We start from the raw sequence: 27,408 nt of genomic DNA, 5'->3' as shown, positions 1-27,408 counted from the left end.
TCTTTGTCGTCGTCGTCCTAACTTCAGTCAAACACAAACTGAAGCGGTTCATCCTTCGATTCCTCCGACAGCATCTCGGTAACATCGCTCTCCAGAAAATAGATTTATAATTTACTTTCTTAAACAAGAAGAATACACGTGGAACAATCAAATATACAACAATAATCCTTTGCATTTATAATCAGATGAAAAACAACAACAGTATATTCATGAATGTGTTTAACGCGGACGACACACACACACACACACACACACACACACTTGTTGCATTTACACGTCACAGAAAATCGTATTGTTGAGGAAACGTGTGTGTAACAGTTTCCTCCCGTTCGTAACTGAAAATACACGTGTTACGCAGGAGCTGTGGGGGTTTCAGCACATGACATGAAATGATCTCGTTGCTGTTTTTGTAGTTGGCACCTTTACTGCATGTGTTCAGCATTTGTGACTTCAGCTGCTCAGGCTATAAAAAAAAAAAAAAAAGTGCTTTCCCAAAAAGAAGCAGTGAAAAATGTACAATAATGGCAAAAGTGTGACCTTTTGGGAAATATGCTCATTCGCTTTCACGCCAAGACTTAAAGGAGAAGACTGATAAAACCCTCGCCTGTGGGCGGCTGTGGCTTGGTGGGAGAGTGGGTCGTCCTCTGTTCGAGAGGTTGGTGGTTTGATCCCCACCTCCCCCGGTCCACATGTCGAAGTGTCCTTGGGCAAGACACTGAACCCCGAATTGCTCCCTGTGCTGCACATGGGTGTGTAAATGTGGTGTGAATGGTCAGATTAGATGGTCTGTAGATGTCCACTGCATCAGTGTGAATGTATGAACGGGTGAATGTGACAAGTGTGAAAGCGCCTTGAGTAGTCAGAAGACTAGGAAGGCGCTTTACAAGTCCATTTACCAAATCCATTGTGTAGTATGAAACTAGAGCTAGCAGCTGGTTAGCTTAGCTTAGCATGACGACTGGAAACCAAGCCCAAAATTAGCAATATCCGTCCAGCAGCACCTCTGAAGCTCACTCATTAGCATTTTTATTTCCTTTGGTTCATCAGCACAGAAAACTAAACATTATGAGTGAGCTTCAGAGGCGCTGGGATGCAGGTTTCTGTTATCTTCAGACAGAACGAGGCTAGCAGTTTCACCATTTCTCTCGTGTGTACGCTAAGCTAATCGGCCGCCATCAGTAGCTTCACCTTTGCCGTACAGACAGTGGAGTGTATCAGATCCGCTTCTCGAACTCTTTAACAAGAAAGCAATAAAAAGTATTTCCCAAAACGTGAAAGTATTCCTTTAGCTTCACAGCGTTCCTTGAGTGCACGTGTTAGAAAGAAGAATCTGAACTCAGTGTCATGGAAATACGGTCAAACAGAGAAGCGCGTGAAGACTGTACACGAGACAAAATGTGCTGTGATGTAAACGTGTAAAAAATAATAATAATAATAAAGAACCGACAGCCGGCCGTCCTTTGGGTTCAGCAGTTTCTAATCTGACCTCCCGTGTGTGTGTGTGTGTGTGTGTGTGTGTGTGTGTGTGTGTGTGTGTGTGTGTGTGTGTGTGAATGCAGCCTTTGTTTTGGCATTTAGACTTTACCGCTTGACTCTTCGTCTGGTCGATGCTCCAGTAGATTCTCAGAGATACAGTAACCGCCACCCGCTCCACATGAACAGCAAGTGAACGTGTGCGTGTGTGTGTGTGTGTGTGTGTGTGTGTGTGTGTGTTGAGATTATGGGTAATATTTGGCTTATAAAGGAAACATTAATGGACTAAAAACATGTAAACGCAGTATAAACTGAGGCTTAGGCTTCTGAATGCTAGCAACGGCAGAGTAGGAACTCAAATCTTATTTTGCATCTTTGAACGGGACGGAACGACAAACACACACACAGCCAGACACAAATATACAACACGTCGGGCACGCACACGTGGGTGTACATGCACAGACACACGAAAAGTGCAGATCGACACGCACGCACACAAGCAATGTATGCCCTCAGTTAGGGGGTCACAGCCACAGCAAGGCATTGTGGGAAGGATGGGTGGGCAGGGGGAAGCGTGTGTGTTTATGTGGACTATTGTTATTATTATACAATGTGTGTGTGTGTGTATTTACAGTGAGGGTAGGGCAGTGAAACCTCGAGCAGGTGCGTGAGTGGCATGCAGGGATGCTGTGTGTGTGCAGCTCGCGGGTCCATTGTTTGTGCCACTGTGTTACAGTACTGAGGCCATAACTGTGAAGGGGTGTGTGTGTGTGTGTGTGTGTGTGTGTGTGTGTGTTTCATAGTGCTCTGGGTATGATGGTGAAGGGCAGGATGGGGCTGCTGGCCTCCAGCTCCAAGGCGGTGAGGAAACACTCGGTGGCAGCGGCAGCGTTTCCCTGAGCCTGCAACACCTCGCCGAGGCTGTTCCACACATCATGAGCCGTACTGAGGAGGAGAAGAGAAGAGAGGGAAAGAAAAGAGGAGAGGAGAGAAGGAGGAAATAAGAGGAAACAGGAGAAGAGGAAAGAGAGAAAGGAAGGAGAGGAGAGGGAAAAGGGAGGTTAGGAGAGAAAGAGAAGACAAACGAGAAGAATGATGGGTGATATCGTAGCGAGTGACCTAAAATATAATAATTATGTATATAACACACACACACACACACACACACACACACACGTGCACCTACCTGTTGACCTGCACAGCGTCCCTCAGGACCTTTTCAGACAGACTGTAGCGCTGCAGATGGTGAAGAATCAGACCCTGGGGAGAAAAACAAGGACAAAGAATTAAAAATGAAGAAGAAAAGGTGGAGGAGGAAGAAAGAGAGGAAGAGCGTGGTGGGGTGAAAGTGTACTGCTGTGTTTTGTATTCACTTTAACACGATCGTACTGATGATGAATTGGTTTTCTTTGACTTTCTTGTAGCACTGTATTGAAAATACACGCTCATATATTGTGTTACATAAATGTGTGGGGTCAGAGTTATGTGCAACGCTTTCATTCCAGCACAGGTGCAATAACTACTCTGGGATGGGCCGTGATGAGGGGGAAGCCTCCGAGTGCATGTGCAAACGGAGCAGAGCGCTCCAGTTGGGACTGAGCCAATGAGAAAGAGGTAGAAGAGCGTACGGAGGAGCCGCGGCTCCCTCTCTGCACAGACGGTCTGACGGGGCTGTCCCACAGGATTATGGCTGGTTACGTAAAGCACACAAACCCTCAGGGCTCTGCAGTCGGCTGAAACCGAATCGCCCTTTGGGATAAATAAAGTTGTTTGAACTTAAACTTGAAAAGAACAAACACGAGGACGCAGCAGGGAAGAGGAGTTTCGCGTCTCACCAGTCTCTGCATGGTCTTGACGTGCGTCGGGTTGATGGACAGGGCCTCTTCGTACCAGCGTTTGGCCTCGTCTACGTTGCCCCTCAGCTCGGCTATCTGCCCCCTCATGTACAGCACATTGTGGGACGTGGGAAAGAGGTTGGAGGCTTCCTGCGTGCAGGCGGACGCCTCCGCGGGCTTCGACATGCCGGTGTACACCTCAGCTGTCAGGGGAACACAGACAGGGAGGAGAGACTCAAAACACGAGGGTTCAACTGGGAGTCCGCGTTTCCTTCTGTTAGTAAAATGTACACTTTGCAGCAGTTTCAAACATCCGTATCTTTGTCCAGCCAACTGATAAGCTATAATTATAATTACTGAAAACAAATGAGATAACGGTACACATGTCCGGCAGCCTCTATCTCATCCAATCAAGGCCGCACTTCCCACAACTGCGTGGGAACAGCGTCGTGTGGTACAGAGGCTGCCGCCCCATCTCAAGTGACTTCTCAAACTTAAAGATGTGTTAAAAATAAGAGCCACAAACAGAACGCGACATTTATTTAAGGATAAAATGTTGAAAATTGCAAAACGGAGAAAACGAGAGACACAAAGAGCAGTAAGAGAGCGTATCAAGGTCACCTAATGCGCTCTGTGCAGAGAGAGAGACACAAACACAGACTGATGCACACGGAGGAAATGAGAGTGAGCCGTCTGCTCGTCTGTCCTGTGATTGGATGATTATATTAGCTGTGTCGCCAAGCTGGAAATGACCACCGCTGAGAGGAAGCAGCTGGAGAGATAAACAGGAGCGCAGACAACCTCTGTCTATGTGTGTGTGTGTGTGTGTGTGTGTGTGTATGTATACTCTGCAGTCTGCTTATGTGTGTGTCTGCTGGTAATAAGAGTCAGGGCTGGAGTGAACTCTAATGTAATCTAATCGTCTGTGATCGTGAAGGCCGTCAAACTGCTGCTCTACACAGTCCTACGAGCCGACGCCAGGGCTCTCGCTACAGCTTCAAGTCTGTTTGTTTGTTTGTTGCATCATATAAAGTACCACCTGCCGAGAGTATTTATATACTCCGAGTGAAAACACACCTTCAGATTAAATGTAACTAGTGTAATTTGACCTGTTTGGGCGGAACAAACAAAAGTCGGTTTGATCTTTTTACATCTAAACTAGTTTCTCAGATCATGTTCTCGTCTAACAAACTGTGTAATATTTTAAATAATCAATATGTGTGTTTTATTTAAAAGTCAGGAAAATTCACAGAATAGTGCGTCCAAAAGAAGTCATAGTATAGCATAATGAAAAGGTAAAAAAAAAAGTAGAATATGTCCAAAAATGCCTAAATCCGTCATAGGAGAGCCGTCTAAGGCAGAAATACCATCATTTCTTAATTACAGGTTTTCTACACATTTTCCATTTCAAAGTTCAAGTCTTTTTTAGTCAATATTAAACATCTGAACACCAGTTGTTCGATGCTTTTTATGTAAATAAATGGTCTTAAAATCTGACTATGTATGCCATTATGTTTCCAAGTAATAACGACATTTTTACGTATTGCAGCTCATCTAAGTGAATGGACTCCAAACTGATACACGTTAAACGTTTAAAGACTGCAATTAATAACTGTGAACCTGTAACACTGCAGACAGTAACACCAGGGATGTGCAATTAACCAGAAACTATAATGTGTCCAAAAATCAGTCATGGGATAGACGGTCATAAGCAGTCATGGCATCATTTCTTACCCAGGTATGCACGAGTGAAACCCTGTGTGTGTGTGTGTGTGTGTGTGTGTGTGTGTGTGTGTGTGTGTGTGCGTGCGTGTGTGTTATTTTGTTTCGGTACAGTGAACACCCCTTTCACAGCGAGGGCTCAACCAGGGTTGAACCAGGGCTGGATGTTCACTCGCTTGGTTTGAAATGACAAAAGAAGGGTTTTAAGGGTCCGATGACCTTGGTGTGACCCTGGTCATTGTTGTTAAAGAGGTATTACGTGATGTCATTTGCATTGTTTTTTGGGTAGCCTATTGTGAGTTGAGACTGTGCAAATCTTATTAATACATGTACCTTGTGTTGTTCTTTCACACTATCAAGATAAACAATTCATAACCTCTGTTTTAGAGCGTGTTACCCGAACATTCAGTAGCGCGTTGGGTCAACATCAACTGTCATGTTTGTGTATGCGTACATACCCGCGTGCAGCCAGATCTGAGCCAGGGTCATCCAGGGGTGCATGGGTCCATGTTTGGGGGCGCTGCTCTGCAGAGAGGAGGCCACCTCCGACAGAGCCTGCTCGACGCGACTGGCTGCTATAGATGTAGCATGAACGGAGCCTGGAGGGAGAGAATGCAGCCGTTACACACGCCATCTCCTCGAGCTACTGACTCACTACTGCAGCAGCTTTAGGCAGCCATGTGCCACAATGCAGGGGCTTTTTAACCCAACCGAACACAACGGCAGATTTCACTGATTCCCGGGACGTTATCGGTGAAATCAGGAGTGTTTGGGTGCAGTTAAAAGCTCAAAACTCTGGGCCCACACTGGCACACAGCTTCCTGTTCCTGCACCAAAGCCTTTGATGAGTCCACACCATTCCACACGCTGCACCACACAGTGTTATGGCCCTGGATTAACCGGGTGAAATGAATTAATCTCTGCACCACCATGCATACACACCGCATCCATCTGCACTCTGCTGATTAGTAATTGAAAGAAGTGCATCTCAGATTTTTGTCTCTCCCTAACTTAAGGTGTAACTACATTGTAGAATCATCCCCGGGCGTTTTTAGGCAAATGCACCCATCGAATAAGACATTGAGACCATTTTTTTAGTGTAACAACTATTAACGGAGAGTCGCTAACAGCCGAATGCGGCTAACACTGGTTAGCTTGGGGCAGCACAGTGAACGCATTAAAACATCCTGTAGATTTACACACAGCACGACAAAAGAGTCCCTACACGTAAAAGGAAGCATCAATGGGCTCCTTCCTGTTGGATTGACTTGAATGGACTTGACTATGAAGTGAAGATGTATTTGATTGATAGCTTATGTAACCAACTACTTTATTATCATCTGTGGGTTTTATCTTGCATCTTGTCTTCATAATTTGGCGCATATATGACTGTTTTTATGTTCATTCTGTGTCTTTTTAAAGTGAATCACTTGGTGCATGTCTTTTATTTGTTGTAAAGCTCTTTGGGCTGCACTTCATGTATGAAAGGTGCATAAAAATAAGGTTTATTATTATTATTATTATTATTATTATTATTACTAATAGAGGAGCTGGTACAGGGGCCAGTAGGTAAGTCTTTAAAACACTCTTTTAATAAACTCTGGGTTCACTAACGGGGCGGCTGTGACTTGGTGGAAGAGTGGGTCGTCCTCTGTTTGAGAGATTGGTGATTCGATCCCCATCTCCCCCCGGTCCACATGTCGAAGTGTCCTTGGGTAAGACACTGAACCCCGAATTGCTCCCTGTGCTGCGCATGGGTGTGTGAATGTGGTGTGAATGGTTAGATTAGATGGTCTGTAGATGTCCACTGCCATCAGTGTGAATGACTGTGTGAATGGGTGAATGTGACAAACACTGTGAAAGCGCCTTGAGTAGTCAGAAGACTAGAAAGGCGCTTTATAAGTACAAGTCCATTTACTAACTACGTTGTTGGTGCTTTGTTTTAAGTCTAAGGACTCTTCTCATGCTGCTGCAGAGGTTTGCTGTTATTTTGAGCAGCATTAGTGGTTAAAAAAGACTAATCCGAGCTAATCAGTGTTAGTGGTTATCCCGGATTTCTCCGTTATTTGTTGTTGCAAGAAAATAAAATGTCTCGATGGCTTATTTGATGAGTGCATTCGCCGACAAAGACCCTGGGAGGATTTAACGCCACTTCAGATCACATCAGAGTTTTACAGGGACGCAAAATGGCCTCCACATGGGACTGCAGATCTGTGAAAGCAAAACATCATCAAATGTCTATGTTGCCAATTCCCATTATATGTATCACATATTATCATATCCTTACTAAACATATAAATAAATATTTTTCACTTGCCACTCATCATCCATTGCCTACTTATACAGTGTGTTTGTGTCTTCAAACATTTAATGCGTGATTTTTTTTCAATTGTAACTGACGTAAAAGAGCGAAACGCCTACAAACTTCTAACCACTCTTCCATATTTTCATGCAGGATTCTGACAAAAAGTATCCAGATGTTATAAATATTGACTCCACAGTGATGACTTAATCCTTTATGATCTGTTCTATGTGTGCAATTTATACATCTGGCTTTACAATTATAACATTTTCATAAAAAACTGTAGAATAAAGATACTGGTTGTGCCGTGAAGTGCCGGACTAACATGCAGGTTGTGTTCTTTTATAGAAGTCATGTCAATTACAGTGTGAGGGGATTAGATAACACCTCAACCACCTTCCCTTTACATCCTAAACACGGACTACATTAAAGATGACTGATGGCCGCAGCTCTCTGGAATAAAGGTTTCCCTTAAATCAAACATCTCCCCTCCCCGTCTCTGTCTCTGTCTCCCATGGTGCGGTCCAACCCCCCAAAACACTCCTCCTCTTCTCAGGACACTGATACTGAACGGTGTGTTTGTGCACTGAGCGACGGGATCTACCCGTGTGTAAAAGAGGAGTGAGATGAGGATAAAAGGAGAAGATTTGAATCTTGCAGCTTTGTGTGTGCGGGAGCAAACAGAGCGAGAGTGTGTTGCTGATAAGTGGCTCTCTCTCATACTGCCACACGAATGTATCTGGGGTTGAGCGGCCTGGTGTGAAGGGCTCACTGTAAAAAGTCGTGTATCAGATGGCAGCGTGCAGCACACTCAAACATGCTGCAGTATGTTGACACAGGACATGAACTGTTCCCTGAATTAAACTCATGTTGCTGAAATTCTACAGAACTTTTGCTTAGTCATCGGCTTTTCATTTAAATGAATCAGCTCAGGGGTGAAGGAACACTCACTGCTAATGTGAGGCTCTTCATCGATCTCTCCATGTATCTCTGTCCCACTTGTTTTTATTCCTTACATCCCCTTCGTTACTTCCCTGAACACACTCTTCTCTTGGCAGTGAAGGAGTAAAGTGTTATAACCTTAGCTGTGCTTGTTTCTACTATTCTGCTGCATTAACTGCCATAACATATAAGTCATATTCACATTACTATAGATATTATTATAGTTACTGGAAGTGTGTCTGTCTCTGTCTTTGTGTCTGTCTTTGTCTCTCTCTGTCCATCTGTCCGTCTGTGTCTCTCTCTCTCTCTCCTTCTCTTCCTCTCTCCGGTGCAGACAGATGTGCGTCCTCCACAGAGCTGGGTCTGTCTGACGTTCCTGTCTGTTATAGTGAAGGTTTTCAACGCCACCGTACTCTACGGGGGAATTGTTGGGTCTCTGTAAATCATGAATAAGTCATAGAGTGTGGTCTTTACCTACTCTGTAAAGTGTCCTGAGATCACTTTTGTTATGATTTGGTACTATAAATAAAATTTAAATTGATTGAATTATTAAGTCAGTGCTGAGTCGCTCAAACAGCTGGAGAACGAGGAAGAGAATGTATATTTTCAGATGGTTTGCTTTCACTTACGCCAGTTTGCGCCCCCAATAATTAATCCAATACAACAACTGGATATATGTAATTCATAAATAAGGACATTAGAGTTATTATTCTTTTTTTAAAGAGAAACAAGTTTTCACTCAGTGACATTCACACATTTGCTGACAGACTACTGAGCAAGCTTCCTGCAGAGTTTAAAATGTGGAGAATTCACACAGCAACACATGCGCCGAAGCTGCTGCTGAATTAAAGGAATACACTGACTCACTGCCACTAATCACCACACCCTAAACTGGTTAGTGTGTTGTTCCCCTCTGTGCTTCCACTCTCTGCACTTTTTTAAACAGCAGCAGGATGATGAACAGCTAGAGTATATACACACACATATATATATATATATATATATATATATATATGTGTATATACACACACAAACACATGTGCTCACGTGTGAGGATAAATGGCAGCAAACCAATTCAATCTGGAGAACAGACGCACACAGGTGGAAATAATACTTTTTTTCTTCTCTCAAACTCAAAACACATCACTCCTAACTTTTCCACAATAGCTCGTTAGATATAAATTGTCCGATTGTGTTACTTTGGTAAAATGACTGTAAGCAAATATTCGTAACTTCTTTCTCGTGCCGTCGGCGGTCAGTGCCAACGTTTGTCAACACTACAGCCACATTTCACAGATGATTAGTGCTGCTGTGCATGCAGGAAGCTGCTTCTACCTCTCTCTTCGGGTGTCGCTCTGTGAGCATTTGCATTTGCTCTCTCTGTTGCTTTACTGAAAAGGACAAACCTGTGACTGTGCTGTCAAGCGTTCCAAAAGCTTTCCAGCTGAATCCAAAGCTGTGTCCTGAATACTCTCACACTGCTTTGTTGTGATAAATTGAAGAATTTGTTTGGACAACAGAGGTATTCCTTTAAGTCGTTGTATTCCTTTAAGTCGTTGTATTCCTTTAAATCCGATACCAACAACTTTACAGAAACATGGTACAAATCTCCTGGAAACCGCTAAAGCAGAGGATATATGTACATATTCCCTGTGGATAGATGTACGTATATCCGAACGTCGTCGGGCAAAGGAAGGTCAGCAGGGACCAGAGGGTGGACAGGACAATGGATGGAAAGAGGAAGGTCAGGTGGAGGTTACATGGCTACTTACAAACAGAAAACATGGAGGAAAAACCAAGGATGTTAGCATCCCGAAGGCCGCCTTGAAAAAAACGGAGGGATGGGGAAAAGAACAGAAACACGCCGGTTAATGATTGAAAGGGAGGAAGAGACAGAGAAGAAATCTCCAAATCATAATGGTGAAAAAGAGAATGCTGATCAAAGGGAAGACGAGAGCGCAATGAGGGTTTTATCACAGTAGCCCTTTAGACCACATCACACGAGACAGGCTGAAACTACAACTACCAGCATGTCTCTGCTTTATGACTTAACCTATAGCTTTTGTTGACAGACTTTGCTTTGGTTCAAATGTGTTCTCAAAATGAAGCTGTGCAGAACGATTGGATTGAAATGAGGAATGTCTGCACCACACACACACACACACACACACACCTCACGATGCATTTGAATTGGCTAAAAATGCACACAAAACCAAACCGTATGCTCCTTTTATCGTGGTGTGAAGTGATGTGACTGTTCTCAGGCTGACTGAGGGAAATCACCTTCTGGAGAATAATTCATTGTGATTTCTCTATGCGGCTAAATGATTTGGCCAAACAACAACCGTTATTTTTTTTTAGTGTAAACATCATTAGCCGAAGAAACAGCAACGAGGAGGCACAACATAAGGCTGGAACCGGGAAACGAGACGAATACATTTTGGCTCAAATGTGAAATCCTCGCAGGGACGGAGGAAGAGAGAGGAGGAGGATGCAGAAATCTAAAACAAGGCAGAATGGCCGGGGGAAAGCAGAGAGGTGTGAAGAGACTATAAAGCCGTCATGTGTGAAACTAATATCCAAAAAAATCCCGACTGATCTCGAAATCCTCACTGTGTCGACTGTGATCGTGTGAAGTTTAACCGCGTGCTAATCAACCAGGTACGTTCCCTCGAGGTAGACGCAAAGCAACTGCAGCAAGTCCAACGAGCCTCGGCTCTCATTCACACTCACAGCGGGACTGAGGACTGGGCGAGACTGTGAAGCACATCCAGGGAAGGTTAGTAGCTTTAGTTTCAAACTTGTTGTCCATGCTAGTGAGGTCAAGACTTTGAGTTAAGATTCACCTCATCTTAGTGAGAACAGGCTGAGGAAAGGGCGTTAGTTGTTGAAGTGGTGTGCGCTCTCCTTGGTACAGAGGTGATGTTGTTGACCTGCATGGCTTCTTAAGGCCAGTAACGGTGTGTGTTTTTTATCACGCTACTATACAGTATATATTATATTCTTCTTTTGTCATGACTTAGCATACAAGTTCATTTTTAAGCCAATCTCCCAAAAGCTTGGTATATTCTTTTAGGTCACTCTCCACACCATGCTACGGGCCGAGTGGACGTGAAGGAGGATTACAATTGGAGGAGAGCTGGCGGAGAGTGACGTGGTTGCAAAAGGAGTGAGTCCTGGTCTTGATGGGCGCAGGAGGAGGAGGAGGAGGAGGAGGAGGAGGAGGAGGAGGAGGAGAAGGGAGGAAGGATGGGTTTTTGGGTGGAGGAGGAGGCTGGAGGATGAAGACAGGGGAATATGGGGAGAACAGTGGCGAAGAAGGGGAGGACAGTGGGGAGGAGAGGGTGGAAATGGTGGATGGGGAGGTGGGGGAGACGGGTTCAGAACCAGAGTGAGAAGAGGAAGAACCTGACACTAAAACAAAGAAAGGAAATAAAACAGAAATGAGTTAAATTAATCACAGAATGAGGACAGGGAAGATACACACTGTAGGTCACTGGTTCTCAATCTGCGTACGCCTTAAACAATAGGTCTAAACTCCGCTCACACTGGAAGGTTTATCATTTTTGTGACGACTAGAATCATAAGAACTCCAAGATAAAGCAGCAACTTATCAAACAGAGCAAACGAAAACAAAACCAAACAAAGTGTTGGTTTCCCTTTGATATTTGTAGAGAAGAGGGAGAACAGATCAATATAAAAACAAGAAAGAAGAAGACACATCGCCCCCTTGATTTCATTTATCGTCGTGACAGCAGATGATTTTCCACTAGGGTCCCTGTTAGGCGTGAGAAATGGATCGTGTTTACTGATAATCACTGATCACAGCTGGATTAGTTTCACTGGAGAGGTCCTGAGGGTTCCTGAGTAGGAGGGAATGACTGTGTGTGTATGTGTGTGTGTGTGTGTGTGTGTGTGTGTGTGTGTGTGTGTGTGTGTGTGTGTGTACCGGTCTCTGGGTCACTGAAGTCAGGTAGAGTCATGGCGTTGAGCTGTCGTCTGTCTGCTATGGCTCTGTCCAACAGACTGCTGCCGCGGCCAGAATCACTGCCACACAAAAACACACACACACACACACAAAAAGTCATCACTCACCGTCTTTCATGGTCATCTCATCACTGCCCTATTTGTCACATTTAGACTTTTATTTTGAAGCAGGAGTGTGTGTAATCTACTTGTTTCAGACTATGATACTTCTCAGATCACACGCATATCTAACTCAGGTATGATCATGCGTTTTATTCATTTGCACTGTCCCCTTCTTAAATCAATTGAATTGGAAAAGCGGTTATTGGCAGTTATGCTCCGCTTGAGATCTTGCAGGGACTTCCTGTTGACAGAGATGATTGCTTTTGATCGGAGATGTTTCCCAGCAACTGTTTTACACAATACATTTAAAGTCTTTACTGGCTCAGACATCCTCTGAGTAATAATGGTGCAATTTGATTTAGTTCATTACGACCTTGAATAAATATCAGGACTGGTAATTTCATTTGGGGTGTGTGTGTGTGTGTGTGTGTGTGTGTTGTGTACCTGGGGTTGGTGAGGTTGTAGAAACTTTTCCAGATCTGCAGCATGTGTTTACAGGTGAGCAGAGCTTCCTCTGGTCCTCTACACATGGACTCCAACTTCACCTTGGTATACAGGAGACTACAGTGCACACACACACACATAAACACGTTAAGATGACACAGAAATAAAGACGCTTTGTGTGCTTTAAATGCCGTGTTGTGGTAGCGCGTGAGTCGTACTTAAAGTTCTCAGGGTACTCGGACAGAGCCATCTCTATAATGTTGAGGGCGTCGTGGTAGTGTTTCTGAGCGGAGAGCAGCAGGGCCAGCAGATGAAGGGAGTGGACATCATCCCCTTGAAGCTGCAGCGCCTGTCGTACGTAGCCTAGTGCCTCAGGGATCTACACACAGGCACATACATACACACACTAAAGGTTTGCACTACAGTTGGGGTGAAAAACGCTATGTAGAGTGACAGGTGTTCCCTGACTTTCACTGTCTGGTATCAATGCCTCTAACGTGCAGATGTGTAGATAGTGTTTTTAAGCCGTTCACTGAAGATTGAGTTACCTGTCTGGACACAGCAAGCTGCAGTGCCAAGTAGAAGGCTGCTAGATGGTCAGTAGGAGACAGACTCTGAGCTCTACAGAGAAAGGCAGAGAGGTTTTGTGTGTTCAGACGTGCTGGATATAGAAAGTGTTATAAAATGACGTGAAACTTCAAAGGTTCCTGTGGGGATACTGGTTCGCTGCAGTAGCAGAACAGTGAAAGGGTAAAGACAGCAAAGTAATAGAGGAATCAAAGCAGAAGCTATTTAAACACATAGAAACTGCAACACTTTGTTAATAATAACTAAATAAAAAGAGAGGATAGATTGCCGCATCATGACAATGTGATCAATAATGCAGAGCATCTATATTTAAACCATTAAGACCTCATCAACAGGTAAAACTTCAGACTCTGGGGACAAATAGTATCAATGTTTAAAGTCACGTTCACACTGGTGATCTTTGTGTCTTCGGGTCATAGTCTGTTACCTCATCTGGAGATAGTGACTTAAAGTATGGGTGTATTACAGCCTCGTAATAATACATCCCTCACCGTCAGAACATACACTGGAGCTTAAAACAAGTTATTAATACTTGATTTACTCTGAAATACTGGTATTTTGATAGAAGATCCGCTGTGGCTGTACAGCTGCTGTGAGAAAAATGAGAGACTTTCAGATCCCTCCCAGTTATTGGTGTGAGTCTGGCACCTGGTGACAGTTTACTTAGGGCGTACTCACACTGTCCTTCCGGACCGCGACCCGTGCTTTAGGGTACTTGTCCCCTCTCCCTCTCCCCCCGCACCCCAGCCCCGTTTGCACTCACACTGCCAGGGCCGGCCAATGCTTCTTGCTGTCCATACGCCATCACGCCGTAACACGTCACACGCATTGATCGCATGTGTGTGGCTTTGTTTACAAATCTTTCCGTAGACCTCAGAGTTTTTGTGCGTCTTGTCGACTGTTTTTGAATCTTTCCATCGACCAAATCTGCAGTAAACACTCCACCTCCGCATCACACCAACGTGAACCTTTCACCGCCATTGTTGTTGTTGTTAAATGTCCGCGCATGGTCCCTCCTTCTATTTTCTATGTCCGAACAGGCGCACATACGCTACTGCCGTAGGGCTCGTGCTCGTACACGTGTGCAAGCTCGTGCTCGTACATGTGCAAACGGCTCCGCTAAAGCCCACCTCTTTCAAGCGGCAGTGGACGGCCCGCTGGCCGCAGTTATGCGCGGAACGGGTGCACTCACACTGCTTAAAGGTACTAGGCTTTAGCTGAAAAACCGGTTTTGGCCCCAGCCAGAAGGACAGTGTGAGTACGCCCTTAATTGTTGGACACACCCTATTTATCTGCAGCTCTCCTGGTTACTTTGCAAGCTGCTCTAAGGTGACTGAAACCCTGAGACAGCAGGATGTCCAGATGAAGCCCAAAGGGACGACCCTCTCAGCCACTGTAACAGAGGTTGGGCGTTCCAAGTGATTTCAAGAATATTAAAACTTTACAGGGACACAGATTAATTTAAGTCCCTCAAAAAGGCCGGTCATCCATGTAAGAGAAGTTCATGGGAGGACAGGATTATGGGAAGACTCTAAATGGGGAATCGGTTCAACACTGCAGCTGGTATTGGTCTCCAGTTCAGTGCTGAACAGGGCAATGATCTGCCTCTGCACGGCCCTCACAGTGTGCTGACGCCATTCAAAGCTGTGGCCTCTACACTTCCTATACAGTTTTGAATCCTATAGCCTTCAGAAAACATTGTTTAAATCTTGCTCACTGTTGTTTTTTTTGTGCCTTGGGTATTTAAAAAACATGCTAGGACAGCAGTGGTACAGCCACAGCAGCGATTCTATCAAATGATGAACAGTAAAATATAACAGTATTTCAGAATCAATCTAATATTAATACTTTGTTCTCCAGTGGATTTATGGTTGGAGGTTGTCTAAGGACAGTATACCAGTCACACACTGTTCAGTTCAACTACAGCTAAATATAGTAGATTAATAAGGCGGTACACTCCAAACCGTTTCTATTTTGTTCGACTGAGGAGCAGTTTGTGCTGTGGTAAAATTATTCACAGGGTAGTGTGGGTGTAGAAGAGAAAACAGAGAGCAGCATGGCTCAGTCCCAACCTCTGGAAGGCTCCCAAAGCTTTCCTCTGGTACTCCTCCTGCGTGCTTCGCAGTGATGCTACAGAGATGCAGAGAGACAGAGTCAGGGAGAGAAAGAGGAAGGCAGAATGCAGCACGGCACATTATACAATAATACAGGAAGTGCATCAGTCAGTGGACACATACGACAACATTTCATGCAGTATTTGAAGTCATGATGTGTCTACAACACACAGAGAGCAAGAAACAAAAATGGACGTCTGCTCTCTCCTGTGTATTTTCTCAATATGACATGAGATATACGACTCTGGCTTTCCATGCGGTCATCACCCACACTAGGATGGTCACAGCGGCAATCTCTTAGAAATACTGAAATCTTATTCCCAATGCTTTTAAAGTAAGTGGCAACACAGTGTTCCTGATTATCATCCAGAGCACATACACACAGAGACCTACCGTCAGTGGCTTTGAGGCTGTAAACCAGCCCGATGGCCAAATAGCCTTTGGCTCTGAACTCAGCTGCTTTCTCCCCCATGTCAATCACCATCTTTGCAAAGCACTCCCCCTCATCTAACTGGATTGTGGGAGGAGATGGACATATAACGAGAGATGGTGGAGGAAAAAACAAAAGAGATTTCAACATGAAATGGGAGGATTTTAGAAAAAATGGAAAAGTGAGGACATATCTACTAGTGTGTACTCAGAATGGTCGCTTAGAGATTCCTCAACAATGGTTTCTAGAATCACTAAGATGCTTCGGCAACTAGCCGCATTTGAGTCTCTGTGTGCAGGACGGCCCTTACCCATTGCAGAGGTCCGATACACAGCTTGACAGCCAGCAGTGGGATGGTGGGGTCATCGGGCTTCAGACGAATGCACTCCTTGAGGACCTTAACGGCACGAGCTGATTTCCCAGCTGCCATTAGCGACAGGGCGAGCTGGTACCACAAGTGGAACTCCTCAAAGGCAAACTTCATGGCTCTCTCCAAACACTGGAGGGAATAGGTCACATTTCATTAGTGTTGTCAGTGTGTCTGCAAGCTTAGACGAGCCACTTTAGAGCCCACTGGATTGTAATAAACCATTCATTTGTTTGGGGAAATGAATGTGAAAAAGAATGAAAGTGTGAGTTTATGTGTAACTATGGATGTGGGCTTGAACACTTCTCAGCCCACAGAGGGATTACTCACCTCTGACAGCATCTCATACTGCCCTCTCCTGCCCAGAGCGATCGTCAGCAGGTCGTACACCACAGAGGCCGACTGCAAGCTGATGATACGGTCATTGTTGTGTTCAGGAATTCTGCTCAGGACAGCGTCACGGTTAGCCTGAAACACACAAAAACAGATACTATATGTAGACGTGTAGCTATGTCAAGGTTTTCAAAAGCAGAGTTTAGGATACACAGCTTTAGAGAGGGGAGTGAAATATCTCCCAAAGTGTTTGTGTCTTACCATGGACTCACTGATGAGCAGCAGCAGCAAAGCTTCTTCTGTGTTCTCCTGAGGGCAAAACAGACTGGGAGAGAGGGACGCACCGAGAGTCAGAGCGATGCAGTTGGACAAGGATGAGAGGGAAGAGAAAAGCGAAAAAGAGAGAGAGCGACTAGTGTAAAAGTACATTGGCAACGGTTTCATTTTAGAGCCATGCTGGATATTTTCCATCGCAATGCAACTTTAGCAACAACAAACACACATTATCACTTACTTCTCTCCTGAGTACACCCGCGGGCGTCGGCTGAGGCTGTAGTTCTTGCTCTGAGTGTGTCCTTGCCGTGTGGGATCGTCCAACGGTGACACGGTGGGTGGGTCTTCCAGGGGAGACCAGTAGCTCTGTTCGCACATTCCTCTGAGCAAGATCTCCGCAAGCTGTCTGGCTATGGTCTGCATTCACACACACGCACGCGTCATTTTTTGGGACATATTCAAATTGTACAGGATCAAGCAGAATGTACATACAGTAGTTGGGGATGAGTATTGTAGCAGTAACATTTTTAAAGAAAAGTTTGACATTTTGGGATTTATTATTTATTATTTGCTCTCTTGGCGACAGTTGTTGACAAGATCGATACCAAATATGAAGCAAGCACCAGCCCACAGCTTAGTTTAGTTTGGAAACAGGGGCAAACCACTAGCCTGACTGTCAGAAGGTAGCTACATCCTCCTCACAGCACCTGTAAGGCTCACTTATTAACACGCAATAGAGTGCTGCAGGAATGAGTCCTAAAACCAAGAAGTCACTTTTGCATTTCCTGTTCTCTATGACAACGGGTTTGTAGTTAGATGCATGAAATAAGGTTAACACAGGCTCAACAGATTTTACGTCGGTAAATAAACCCCCTCAATCATTTTGAAGCTTGTCCCGGGTCTTAAAAAAAGCAGATAAGAACGAGACTAGAAACAACATCAGCCAAACACAAAATCCGTTGGAAGCGTTGGAAGCTAGCGGTGGTGCGACTGTGGAGTAGTTTGTTTACAATCTAACCACAGCTTTTACTCCTGGCAATTGCATTTACGCTTCAGAAATCCTAAAAGTGGTGTTCATTTGTGAAGATTACTTTGGTGAACGATCATAAACTTATCATAAACTTGTTATGTGCACCCCAGAGCTTGTTTAAAGGGCTGTGTTTAAAACGCTTGTTGTATTTTCTGCTTGTTTATTTGACTGTTTAGGTTTTATTTGAACAATTTTATCATGGAATGGAAAAATGGAAAACCCCCGTTGGCTTTTTGTTGAGGAAACTTGATGGCCTACAAAAACATGGCCTCCCTGCAGCGCTCCATTTCTGGTTTGTTTAATCCATCGAAGCACGTCAGGAAGTCCTCTTCCAACTTCCTGACGTTGCCGGGGAAACCAGAGGAGACCTCATCAAACTCTCAAATAAGCATATGGTCCAAAATGTAAAACTATTCCTTTAAGTAAACCAAAGGAGAAGCTTGAGGGAAATGAGACATAAACATCTTCTAATCTCAGAACAACATATAAAAGATCCACCGCCCGAGCCATCCCTCACCATGCGCAGGCTCTGGGTGGTTCTGTTCTCAACAGCCCGGAGAATCTCACGAAACCGGCCCACGCCTCGTGTCAGGTTGCTATGGCAATGTAGTGAGGAAACAGGAAGAAAGACACTTGTCAAAGTCTGCAGTGTGGGCATGTGTGAACGCAAGATATCTCAGCACACATGTGGATGCAATGTAATGGTAAAAGTATTACTAGATGTGATGCTTGTTGCAAGGTGAAATAACTAATAACCATGTTTGCTTAAAACTATGTCTGTGCAACATCCTGTGGAACAAACGTGCATGTAGCATGTAGCATGTAGCATGACCTTTTGACTTGTACTTATGAAACTGTGACTTTATGAACTCTTTTCGCACTTCTCCAATACCAGGCGCATCTTCTGAGAAAACATATGCAGAGGCAGCCTGTTCAGCTAGACGTCTGCTAGCGTAGTTCCTCTTTAAGGTGTTATGTTGGGTGCATGGTCATCTGAAGTGTACTCCACATAGACACCAATGTACGATCATCTGAAGCGTACTCCACATAGACACCAATGTATGATCATCTGAAGTGTGCTCCACATAGACACCAATGTATGATCATCTGAAGTGTGCTCCACATAGACACCAATGTATGATCATCTGAAGTGTACTCCACATAGACACCAATGTATGATCATCTGAAGTGTGCTCCACATAGACACCAATGTATGATCATCTGAAGTGTACTCCACATAGACACCAATGTATGATCATCTGAAGTGTGCTCCACATAGACACCAATGTATGATCATCTGAAGTGTACTCCACATAGACGCCAGTGTATTAGAATCCTATAAAAACGCCCTGTTCTTGTATTCTGTGCGCCATAACCTGACATTTGCCTGTGCACATGTAAGCGGATGACGCCCTGCGGTATACCCAGTAAATAAAGGCTTGTGTTTGCATCAAGGTCTCAAGAAGTTCTGTTACAAAGAAGGAGATTTCACATTGTGTAGCAGAAGAACCAGTGGAAACAGTGATCCTGACAAGTCTGGAAAAGTTTCCACTACAACTTCCAAACCATGGCCAAAGCATTTTCAAGTTCCTACCCATGTGTGAGTGCGTGAATAGGTGAATATTTAGCAGCATCACCAACAGATGTTACTTTGAACCACAGGTTTTCCAGTTTTCAATGATGTTGTAAAGCAAACAGCATCCTCAGCATGAACACTCTCAGGACTTTGATTGTAGCTTTAGGATATTTCAGGCTGCACTGGGCACCTCTGCATGTTTTCAGCTTCAAATGAGAACAAGTTTTTTAATGTTGTCAGGTCCCTCTCCTGACACTGAAGTGGAGCCATTGGAAAAAGACAATGAGCGATGGGCATATACAGTATTTCACAGATTTCACACAGCACAATGCTTCAGCAGCTGCTACAGCCCTGAAGCTTTATCTGCTGTACTGAATACGACAACACTGTGGGAACTACTTTCTGCTCTGTTACTCAACCGTCTTCACACTTTTCTGCAGCTTTGTAACATGATAACGACAAAGTGGGTGGAAAGTGCCCACAAAGGGCTGCTCTTGGTTTGTTTGGGCAACTGACGCCTTTTCTAAACTATAAATAAAAAGTTTGAAGTTTAAGAGGAGCGCAAATATTAAGAAAAAAAGTGTCTAGTTCTCTGTCTTGTGGTTCTAAAGAGAACAACTCTCCAGTCCCTCTGTATACACCACCACGTGTCCCTCTCGTACCCGTTCTTGAAGTGGATGACGTGGGCTCTCTGCAGGCCTGTCTCCAGGAAGTAGCCCAGTTCCAGGTCCTGGGCAGTCGGGCCAGGCTTTGGGCTGCGGTTCTGAATTCCTGCTGACAACGCCTGCAGAGACAGACAGGGACCGTGTTGTCAGATCTCCGAACGTCATCATCACATACATCCATACATGATGTTTTTATTCATATTAATATTCCTATAAGGACGTTGTTGTCCTTATGTGACTTTACTAGAGCTGAAACAGCAGTCACTGAGTTCCTGCTTCTCTGCTGTGATAGTAAACTGAGCATCTTTGGGTTGTGGACTTAACAGGACATTTGAGGACTGCACCCTGGGTTTTAGGAACTTGTGATTTCTCACACAGATTATTTCACAGATTATAGATGAAACATGCAGCCCTAAACCTTAACTGATTTTTAACTGTGAGATTTTAAAATATTCCAAGAAAATCAGGATTTTTCTGTTTCTCCGTACCACATCCATGATTAGAGACAGGTGATATCCCTTTATCATCATACGTATTATATTAAACCTAGAGTATTACATCTCTGGTTGTGTCGCCACTGCAGGTGCTGCAGTTTAATCCAGAACATTTAGTTTGTTACAGTTGAACAGAAACTGTGCATCAGCTGCAGGTTGGGGCTTTTTAGACACATACCTGTATTCACATAAGTCCCCAGGTCAGTCTGCTTTGATTTGATTTATCAGCGTTTCTGTCTCAGCACTTGTGCTCTTGGCATAATTGCAGCCGGGGAATTACCTACCCTCACCTATGGTCATGAAAGTTGGGTCATGACCGAAAGAACGAGGTTGCGGGAACAAGCCGCCGAAATGTGTTTCCTCAGGAGGGGGGCTGGAGTCTCCCTTAGAGAGAGGGGGAGAAGTTCAGCATCCGTGAGGAACTCGGAGTAGAGCCGCTGCTCCTTTGCGTTGAAAGGAGCCAGTTGAGGTGGTTCAGGATCATCTGGTAAGGATGAACCCTGGGCGCCTCCCTAGGGAGGTGTTCCAGGCACGTCCAGCTGGGAGGAGGCCTCGGGGAAGACCCAGGACCAGGTGGAGAGATTAGATCTCCACACTGGCCTGGGAACGCCTCAGGATCCCCCAGTTAGAGCTGGTTAATGTGGCCCGGGAAAGGGAAGTTTGGGGTCCCCTGCTAAAGCTGCTGCCCCCGAGACCCGACCCCGGATAAGAGGATGAGATGAGAAGATGAGATGAGATCACTGTAGCGGCACTTTCTACCTATATATAGTACAGTTATGACATAACTGTACAGAAGTCCTGACGGTTCGTTTAAAGGCAAAGTTTCTGAAGATGGGCTGTGTGCATTTCTCTGTGGATCGACAGATTCACTTTATTACTTTACATAATACCTCGACTTGCTTTATTTAAAAAAGACGAGGAAATCTCACTGTTGTTACCTCTTCTCAGACATTCTCCAAATAAAAGAGGAAGAGATTTGTTTGCCAGTTGTCTATCATGTGTGGTAAGAGCACTTAGGAGTCCAGGTGCTAAACAGATCTTTGGTGAGCGCTCTGACTGCAATAGAAAACAAGTATGCCAATTTCACACTTGCAGTCCGATTGAAGACATAAGATACCACGGCACCGACATTTACCTTCTCGGCCTCCTGTAGGTAGAGCAGAGCAATGTCTCCAGACTTCTCATAGCAGGTGATGATTTCCTGCTCCCGATCTGTTGTGCTCCTATTGGACGCTGGAGACCCGGTGTTCTTATTGGATGGAGACGGGGAGGCGGCTGGGACCTTCTCTAGGCACAGCCCTGACGGGAGAGAGGGAGAGAGTGCTCAGTGTGACAGAAAATAAACAAAGAGTGACAAAGCCCATGAGTCAATTACCAGTGCCTGGTGTTCATTTTAGCTTTTCAAAACTTTAGCATACAAGTTCATATATTTGGTGCAGTTTCTTTTACACTCGGGGGATCATCTTCTCCTGCTTTGTGTCTCCAGACATAATAACTCATTTATGGTCATTACATTCGTGTTGTATCACAAAAGACAGGCAACGGTTACAGGGATGAATTAAATAACAATAGAATGAAGATTCCAGCTGAATATCTATTATTCAAGGGCAACCACAGATGCCTGATGTGTGACGGTGTGTGTGTTTTTCCGTAGCTGTGGATTAGCAGTGAAAGTATACCGCCATCATGTGGAGCAAAGCAGCAGTGCAGGGGTTAGGGCCGACTGGACTGATGTCAGTTGAGATCAAGAAGGTTATTAATCCCTGTTTCCATACACGTGCTGTGGCTGGAATCGGTTTGACTCAGCACGCCAGCCCAGCTCCACAGGGATTTGCGTCTCCATTACAACAGGGCTACCCGCCTGAAGGTGTGTCTGAACTGTAACACATCAGATCAGCTGACTCTGAACTGATGTATTCAGCCGCTGAGCCCGCTGAGTCACAGCCACCATAACTTATTTTTTTGTTATTTAGGAGGAAATGTTGGGTTTTCAGCTGCAGCGACTTAACACGACTCCCAGACTGCTGAGGGCAAGGATATCTTTCCAAACAGGGAGCAAAACTAGATTAAATTAAGTACTGAGAGTACACAGAGCTGAACACACAGACACTTTTAAATCCGCCTTTCTCTCTGGTTGAGTCTCGCAACACACGCCTGTGCAGGAGAAAGGGGGTCGTCACAGGTTGGCAGTGGTCGCCAAGGATCCCCCACAAACCCACTCATCGACGGGTCGGGCGCACTTTAGCAAAGATGGTCCAACCTGGATACAACTCAGCAACATCCAGAGGATTTAAACTGGTAATAGAAACGTTAACTACTCGCAAACTCGGCATGGCCAAAGAGCCAATAGAGAACATTTTTTTTAGAAACGATGACTGGGTGTGTGTGAAGTGTGTATGTGTGTTTATACCTTTAGTAGCGTAGGCCTCTGCTATCATGGACAGCCTGTACACAGGAGCTCCCCCCAGATGCATGTCCTCCAGGTTCACTCTGCTGTAATGACCTGACGATGGATGGATCAATCATAAGTTATACAGTTTAGAGTACACCAGTACTTTGAACAACCTCTAGGGCGGTTTTTTTTTTATTAATAAAAGCAGACCATGAACAAATACGTAATATAAGCAAGTAAGCCAAACCAGAGGAGTGTGTGTTTTACCTAATGCATCTCTGTAGTCTCCCTCCACATAGCACAGTTTGGCCATCAGCAGGCTGGCTTCTTGGAGGTAATCGGCCTGGAGGACAGAAAAGACACTTTCCTTTTAGTATTTTGACTTTTTGGTTGTGTTCCAGTCTTCAGATTTTGATCTAAATGGTTAAAAAAAAGAAGCCTGTATGAACCACATACTGTGCCACTAAAATTTATGAAGTAAACCAAAAAAATTAACTTGTAAAAATAAATAAGAAACAAGGCGAGAGCTGTAAAAATAGACAACACGTGCAAGAACCAAACTAAGTAGCTCATTCAGTCAGGTTGTCTCTCTCTTCGTCCGCCGTTACCTTGAGGTTTCCTCTGTCCAGAGCAGCAGTGAGGTGTTTCCTGACCTCCACCAGTTTAGGTCGTTGGCCCCTGGGACTGGCTCCCTGTTTGATGGGGTTCTCCTTCAGGTACGTCTGAAGCTTGCAGTCCCCCAGCAACAACTCCCCTAGGTCATCTACACACACACACACACACACAGACACACACACAAACACACACAGGTATTGACATATGACATACTGTGATTTGAGCCTCTAGCTCAGTGTTTATGTCAGGGGTACTTTTGAGCACTGCAGGGGGTTCGTGAGATTTTTCAGTCGTACATAATTCCTAAAATAATTATATTATAATAAGTTCAACAAAAAAATGCAAATGCAAGTTCAATAAACCACATAATAGGAGTGAAAACAGAGCCAGGAGGAGGTCCTACAGTCTCTCCAGGGTTCCTACACCTTTTCCACAGTAAAATTCACTTTTTAAGCATCTCCAGTTGCACTTTCATGCGTTTCAAGCACCTTACAGCTGTGGTTAACTACATATTTGTATACAGTACATACAGTTTATTCAGTGTACTTATTATTGCACTTGATCATCACATTAAATTAGATGTTATTGTGCTATAACTAAAACAATATGATGTTTCGTGACAACTTTCTGCAGGATGAATTACTTCTACGGACGAAAGAATTGTCAAAAAAAAACTAATTTTTCATACAAAAATGTCAGAAAATGCGGTTTTCAGTCTCTTGAATATGCCATCCATATAACCTAAATTTAAAGCAGTTTCAAGCACTTTATTTAATTTTTCAAAGCTTGAAAAACACCAAATTCAAGTGTTTTCAAGGATTTGCAGCACCCTTATGAACCCTGTCTCTCAGACCACTTGAATTACAATATGACAAAATGTCCGTATGGAGTTTTTGCCTGGTGCTGCTATAAAAAAGCGTATTATATATGATAGAGGTACTCCTGGTGATCAGCTCGACTGCAGTTGCGGTAAGTAAATCTTAATCCACATATAGAGAAACGCTGCTGTGCTTACACTTTCCCCAACCACAATTATGTATTAACAAGCTTCTACATTGTGTTATTGTGTGTGTTAAGAAGTTCAAAAGGGTGAAATGCGCAGTAATCCTGTTAATGATCCCAGTTAGTGCCCAGAGCTCAAAGCCATCATGTGCTCAATCACATTTCAGAACGGCAGCATTTTTCATAGTGTTCAGAAAATCATCTGCAACATTTGCACGTCCCATTATTGTGAACTTGATCACACGCATAACAACTCATAGTCTATGATATGATCACATTTATTCTGTACGAGAACAGCATGTCAAAACATTTCTCACATGTATAAAGAAGGAAAATTACAGCTCTAAATAATGTCAATGCTTTCTGACATCAGTTTGTTGCGAGTAAACAGACCTCACCTGACGTTTATTGCCCTAGAAATGTGTAAAAGAACAGAAGCAATTCCTCCAAATGCCTTCTTGGCTGTGGTTGCTCAGCCACCACTAACTCCAGGGACTATCTGTAAAACTCAAACCTTCCTCTATCGTCACAGAGTATTTACTGTACTTTATGATTAGCCAGAAGGGCCGTTTACAACTCAGCGTCATTCATTTTTTTTAATTCAACAGCTTTATTTAAGAGGAGTTGACATAGATACAAAAAATACAGGGAACAGTATTCAAATACAGAGAATATGTAACAGAGGTGATGTTCATTATACGACAAGGTTTCACATGTTACAGAAGTCTAATTTGATTTGGTGATTAGCTTAAAGATCCATTTCTTTTGGAATGAATAAAAACAGATTTATTAAAAAGTAACATTTTCCTTCTGTCTTAGCGTAGTTATGGAAACCAAAAACAACGTTTTTACCAAAGTCAAATAAAAGCTATAGTGAAAGAGTCAATTACAACTCAGCATCAGCGAGGAGTTTGACAGCTAGCTTGTAAGTTAGCAACCACACAGCTAACTTAAGTGAAGCTAAGTCAAGATGCGGAAACATAACTGAAAATCAGCCAATTTAGAAAGTCCAGCTGTTTTGTTAAATCTTATTACTCTAAATAATAATAATAATAATCAAAGTCTCGACTGTAAGCCATGTTCTCTGATACCAGGATCCGATATCTGCTCCCATATAGACTAATTAGCTGGATCGTACACAGCAAAACAGTTATAGTGATCAAGTCACTTCAATTCTGTTTGCAACGCCGGTTAGGCTTTTTTATTACGTTTAAAAATATGTTTGCAGAGCACTTAACATGGAAGTGTTATTTCTTTATTTTTGCTGCTAATGTACACTTTATTTTTTGTTAATTAATAATATTAAGTACATTTATGTGTCTTTATAACACCTGTTCAAAATACGATTTACGTTTCGGCTGAACCAACAATTACGATCACCTCTTTCGTTAGTTAGACACCTTTTTAATCGATAAGAAAGAGGTAAAATTACGTTTTTTTTTCAGATCTACAGGGAACACGGCACTGCAGAGTTGTAGAAATACGAGGCTCGTAAGCGGCTTGGACCCGTCAATCGCATTTTGAAAGGGCATTACGTCACGATTTAACCGCCAGATACGTTCATTCATTCAACGGTAGTATCGGATCGGTATCGGCAGATACGCTCAGCCATGGTATCGGATTGGATGGAAAAACCGGGTCGTGCATCTCTATTAGTAACACACACACAGGTGAAACAGTTGGTATATTGCTCTGAATGCGTTTATTAATGTAAGTACGTGGTTAATGTATCATACAAGTCAAGCAACATTGATTTAATGACAGATGTTTACACGAGTTCCGCTTGACAGGAGAGCAGAGCGGAGCCAGGGGGCAAAACTGTCAAACCACAGGAACTACGCTAACTTCTCCTCCTCCTAATGTCATAATATCTGAGTGTGCACACACAACACTGACAAATGTGTTACAACCCCCTGCGGAAACGAAACAAGTCTGTTTCTTAATCGTTGCGAGCTAACTAGCTGTGACCAGAGCGCAGCGCCGGAGAGCTCCCAGCGTCGGCTGCGCGCTGTCAGGAAACACCGAGGTCTGAGGCCTCGCCGCCCGGATGAGCGGTTACCAGGGAAACAGCTCTTACCGTTGGATATGAGTTTGGCGGAGAGCTGCCGCACCAGCTCCGGGATCTTGTCCCACTGACTCTCTGATCGGCACCGCTCGATCTCGGTCTCCAGGCGCGAGCCTGACTTCCTCGCTGTCATGTTTGAGAGTGGGCTCGCGCTGCTGGACCGCAACACCTCAACAGGAGCCCTCGAGTCAAGCTGGCGCGTGCGACAAACACAGCTTCCGCTCACTACTTTCGAAATAAAGCTCTGATTAGTTTCAAATGTGGTGACAATCGACTTCCTGGTTGATCCAATGCGGAAGTGCCAGTAACTGCAGTTCTCCGAGTGTCCACTAGGGGGAGTTTGCACAATAGAGCAGTTTCTCATTGACCCCCATGTTAAACAGGCGGTTTTAACAGCATAATTAAACCTATTTATGATTTAATGCAATTTAGGCATGCGTTTTAATGCCGTCGAAAATGCTTGGCCTATATTGACTCCAACTCCATTTCACTCAGTGCCAGCCTACAGTAGCTGCACCCAACAACATACAACCCTGGCAACACGCAATGCCGCCACTTAATGGCTTGTACAATGTACAATATATATATATATATATATATATATATATATATATATATATATATATATATGTACACCTTTGTTTTACATATATGACG

At 44.0% G+C, this 27,408-nt stretch overlaps 1 protein-coding gene across 3 annotated transcripts; it reads right to left on the bottom strand.

Moving 5' to 3' along the window:
* Positions 1–26,920, bottom strand: ttc7b (tetratricopeptide repeat domain 7B). 3 transcript variants are annotated; one of them, XM_083924775.1, is made up of 23 exons: positions 26,764–26,920; positions 23,678–23,832; positions 23,337–23,412; positions 23,088–23,180; positions 21,813–21,976; positions 20,181–20,302; positions 18,460–18,538; positions 17,154–17,329; positions 16,901–16,964; positions 16,637–16,774; positions 16,250–16,438; positions 15,903–16,020; positions 15,468–15,525; positions 13,356–13,428; positions 13,026–13,186; positions 12,808–12,924; positions 12,224–12,321; positions 11,401–11,688; positions 10,047–10,097; positions 5,489–5,629; positions 3,309–3,511; positions 2,660–2,733; positions 1–2,418 (listed from the first exon to the last, which is right to left on the bottom strand). In XM_083924775.1, the coding sequence occupies exons 1-23, from the start codon at positions 26,882–26,884 to the stop codon at positions 2,271–2,273; spliced, it is 2,907 nt and encodes a 968-aa protein (XP_083780901.1). In that variant the 5' UTR covers positions 26,885–26,920; the 3' UTR covers positions 1–2,270. The 3 variants fall into 3 exon arrangements, with proteins under 3 accessions (XP_083780901.1, XP_083780902.1, XP_083780903.1); XM_083924776.1 differs by lacking the exon at positions 10,047–10,097; XM_083924777.1 differs by lacking the exons at positions 10,047–10,097; positions 11,401–11,688.
* Between the last annotated feature and the right edge of the window lie 488 nt (positions 26,921–27,408).

Source organism: Echiichthys vipera (genome assembly GCF_963691815.1).
Source record: "Echiichthys vipera genome assembly, chromosome: 12".
Taxonomy (NCBI): Eukaryota; Metazoa; Chordata; class Actinopteri; order Perciformes; family Trachinidae; genus Echiichthys; species Echiichthys vipera.
Note: the sequence above shows the minus strand (reverse complement) of the source record. Positions and strands in the feature narration are given on the sequence as shown.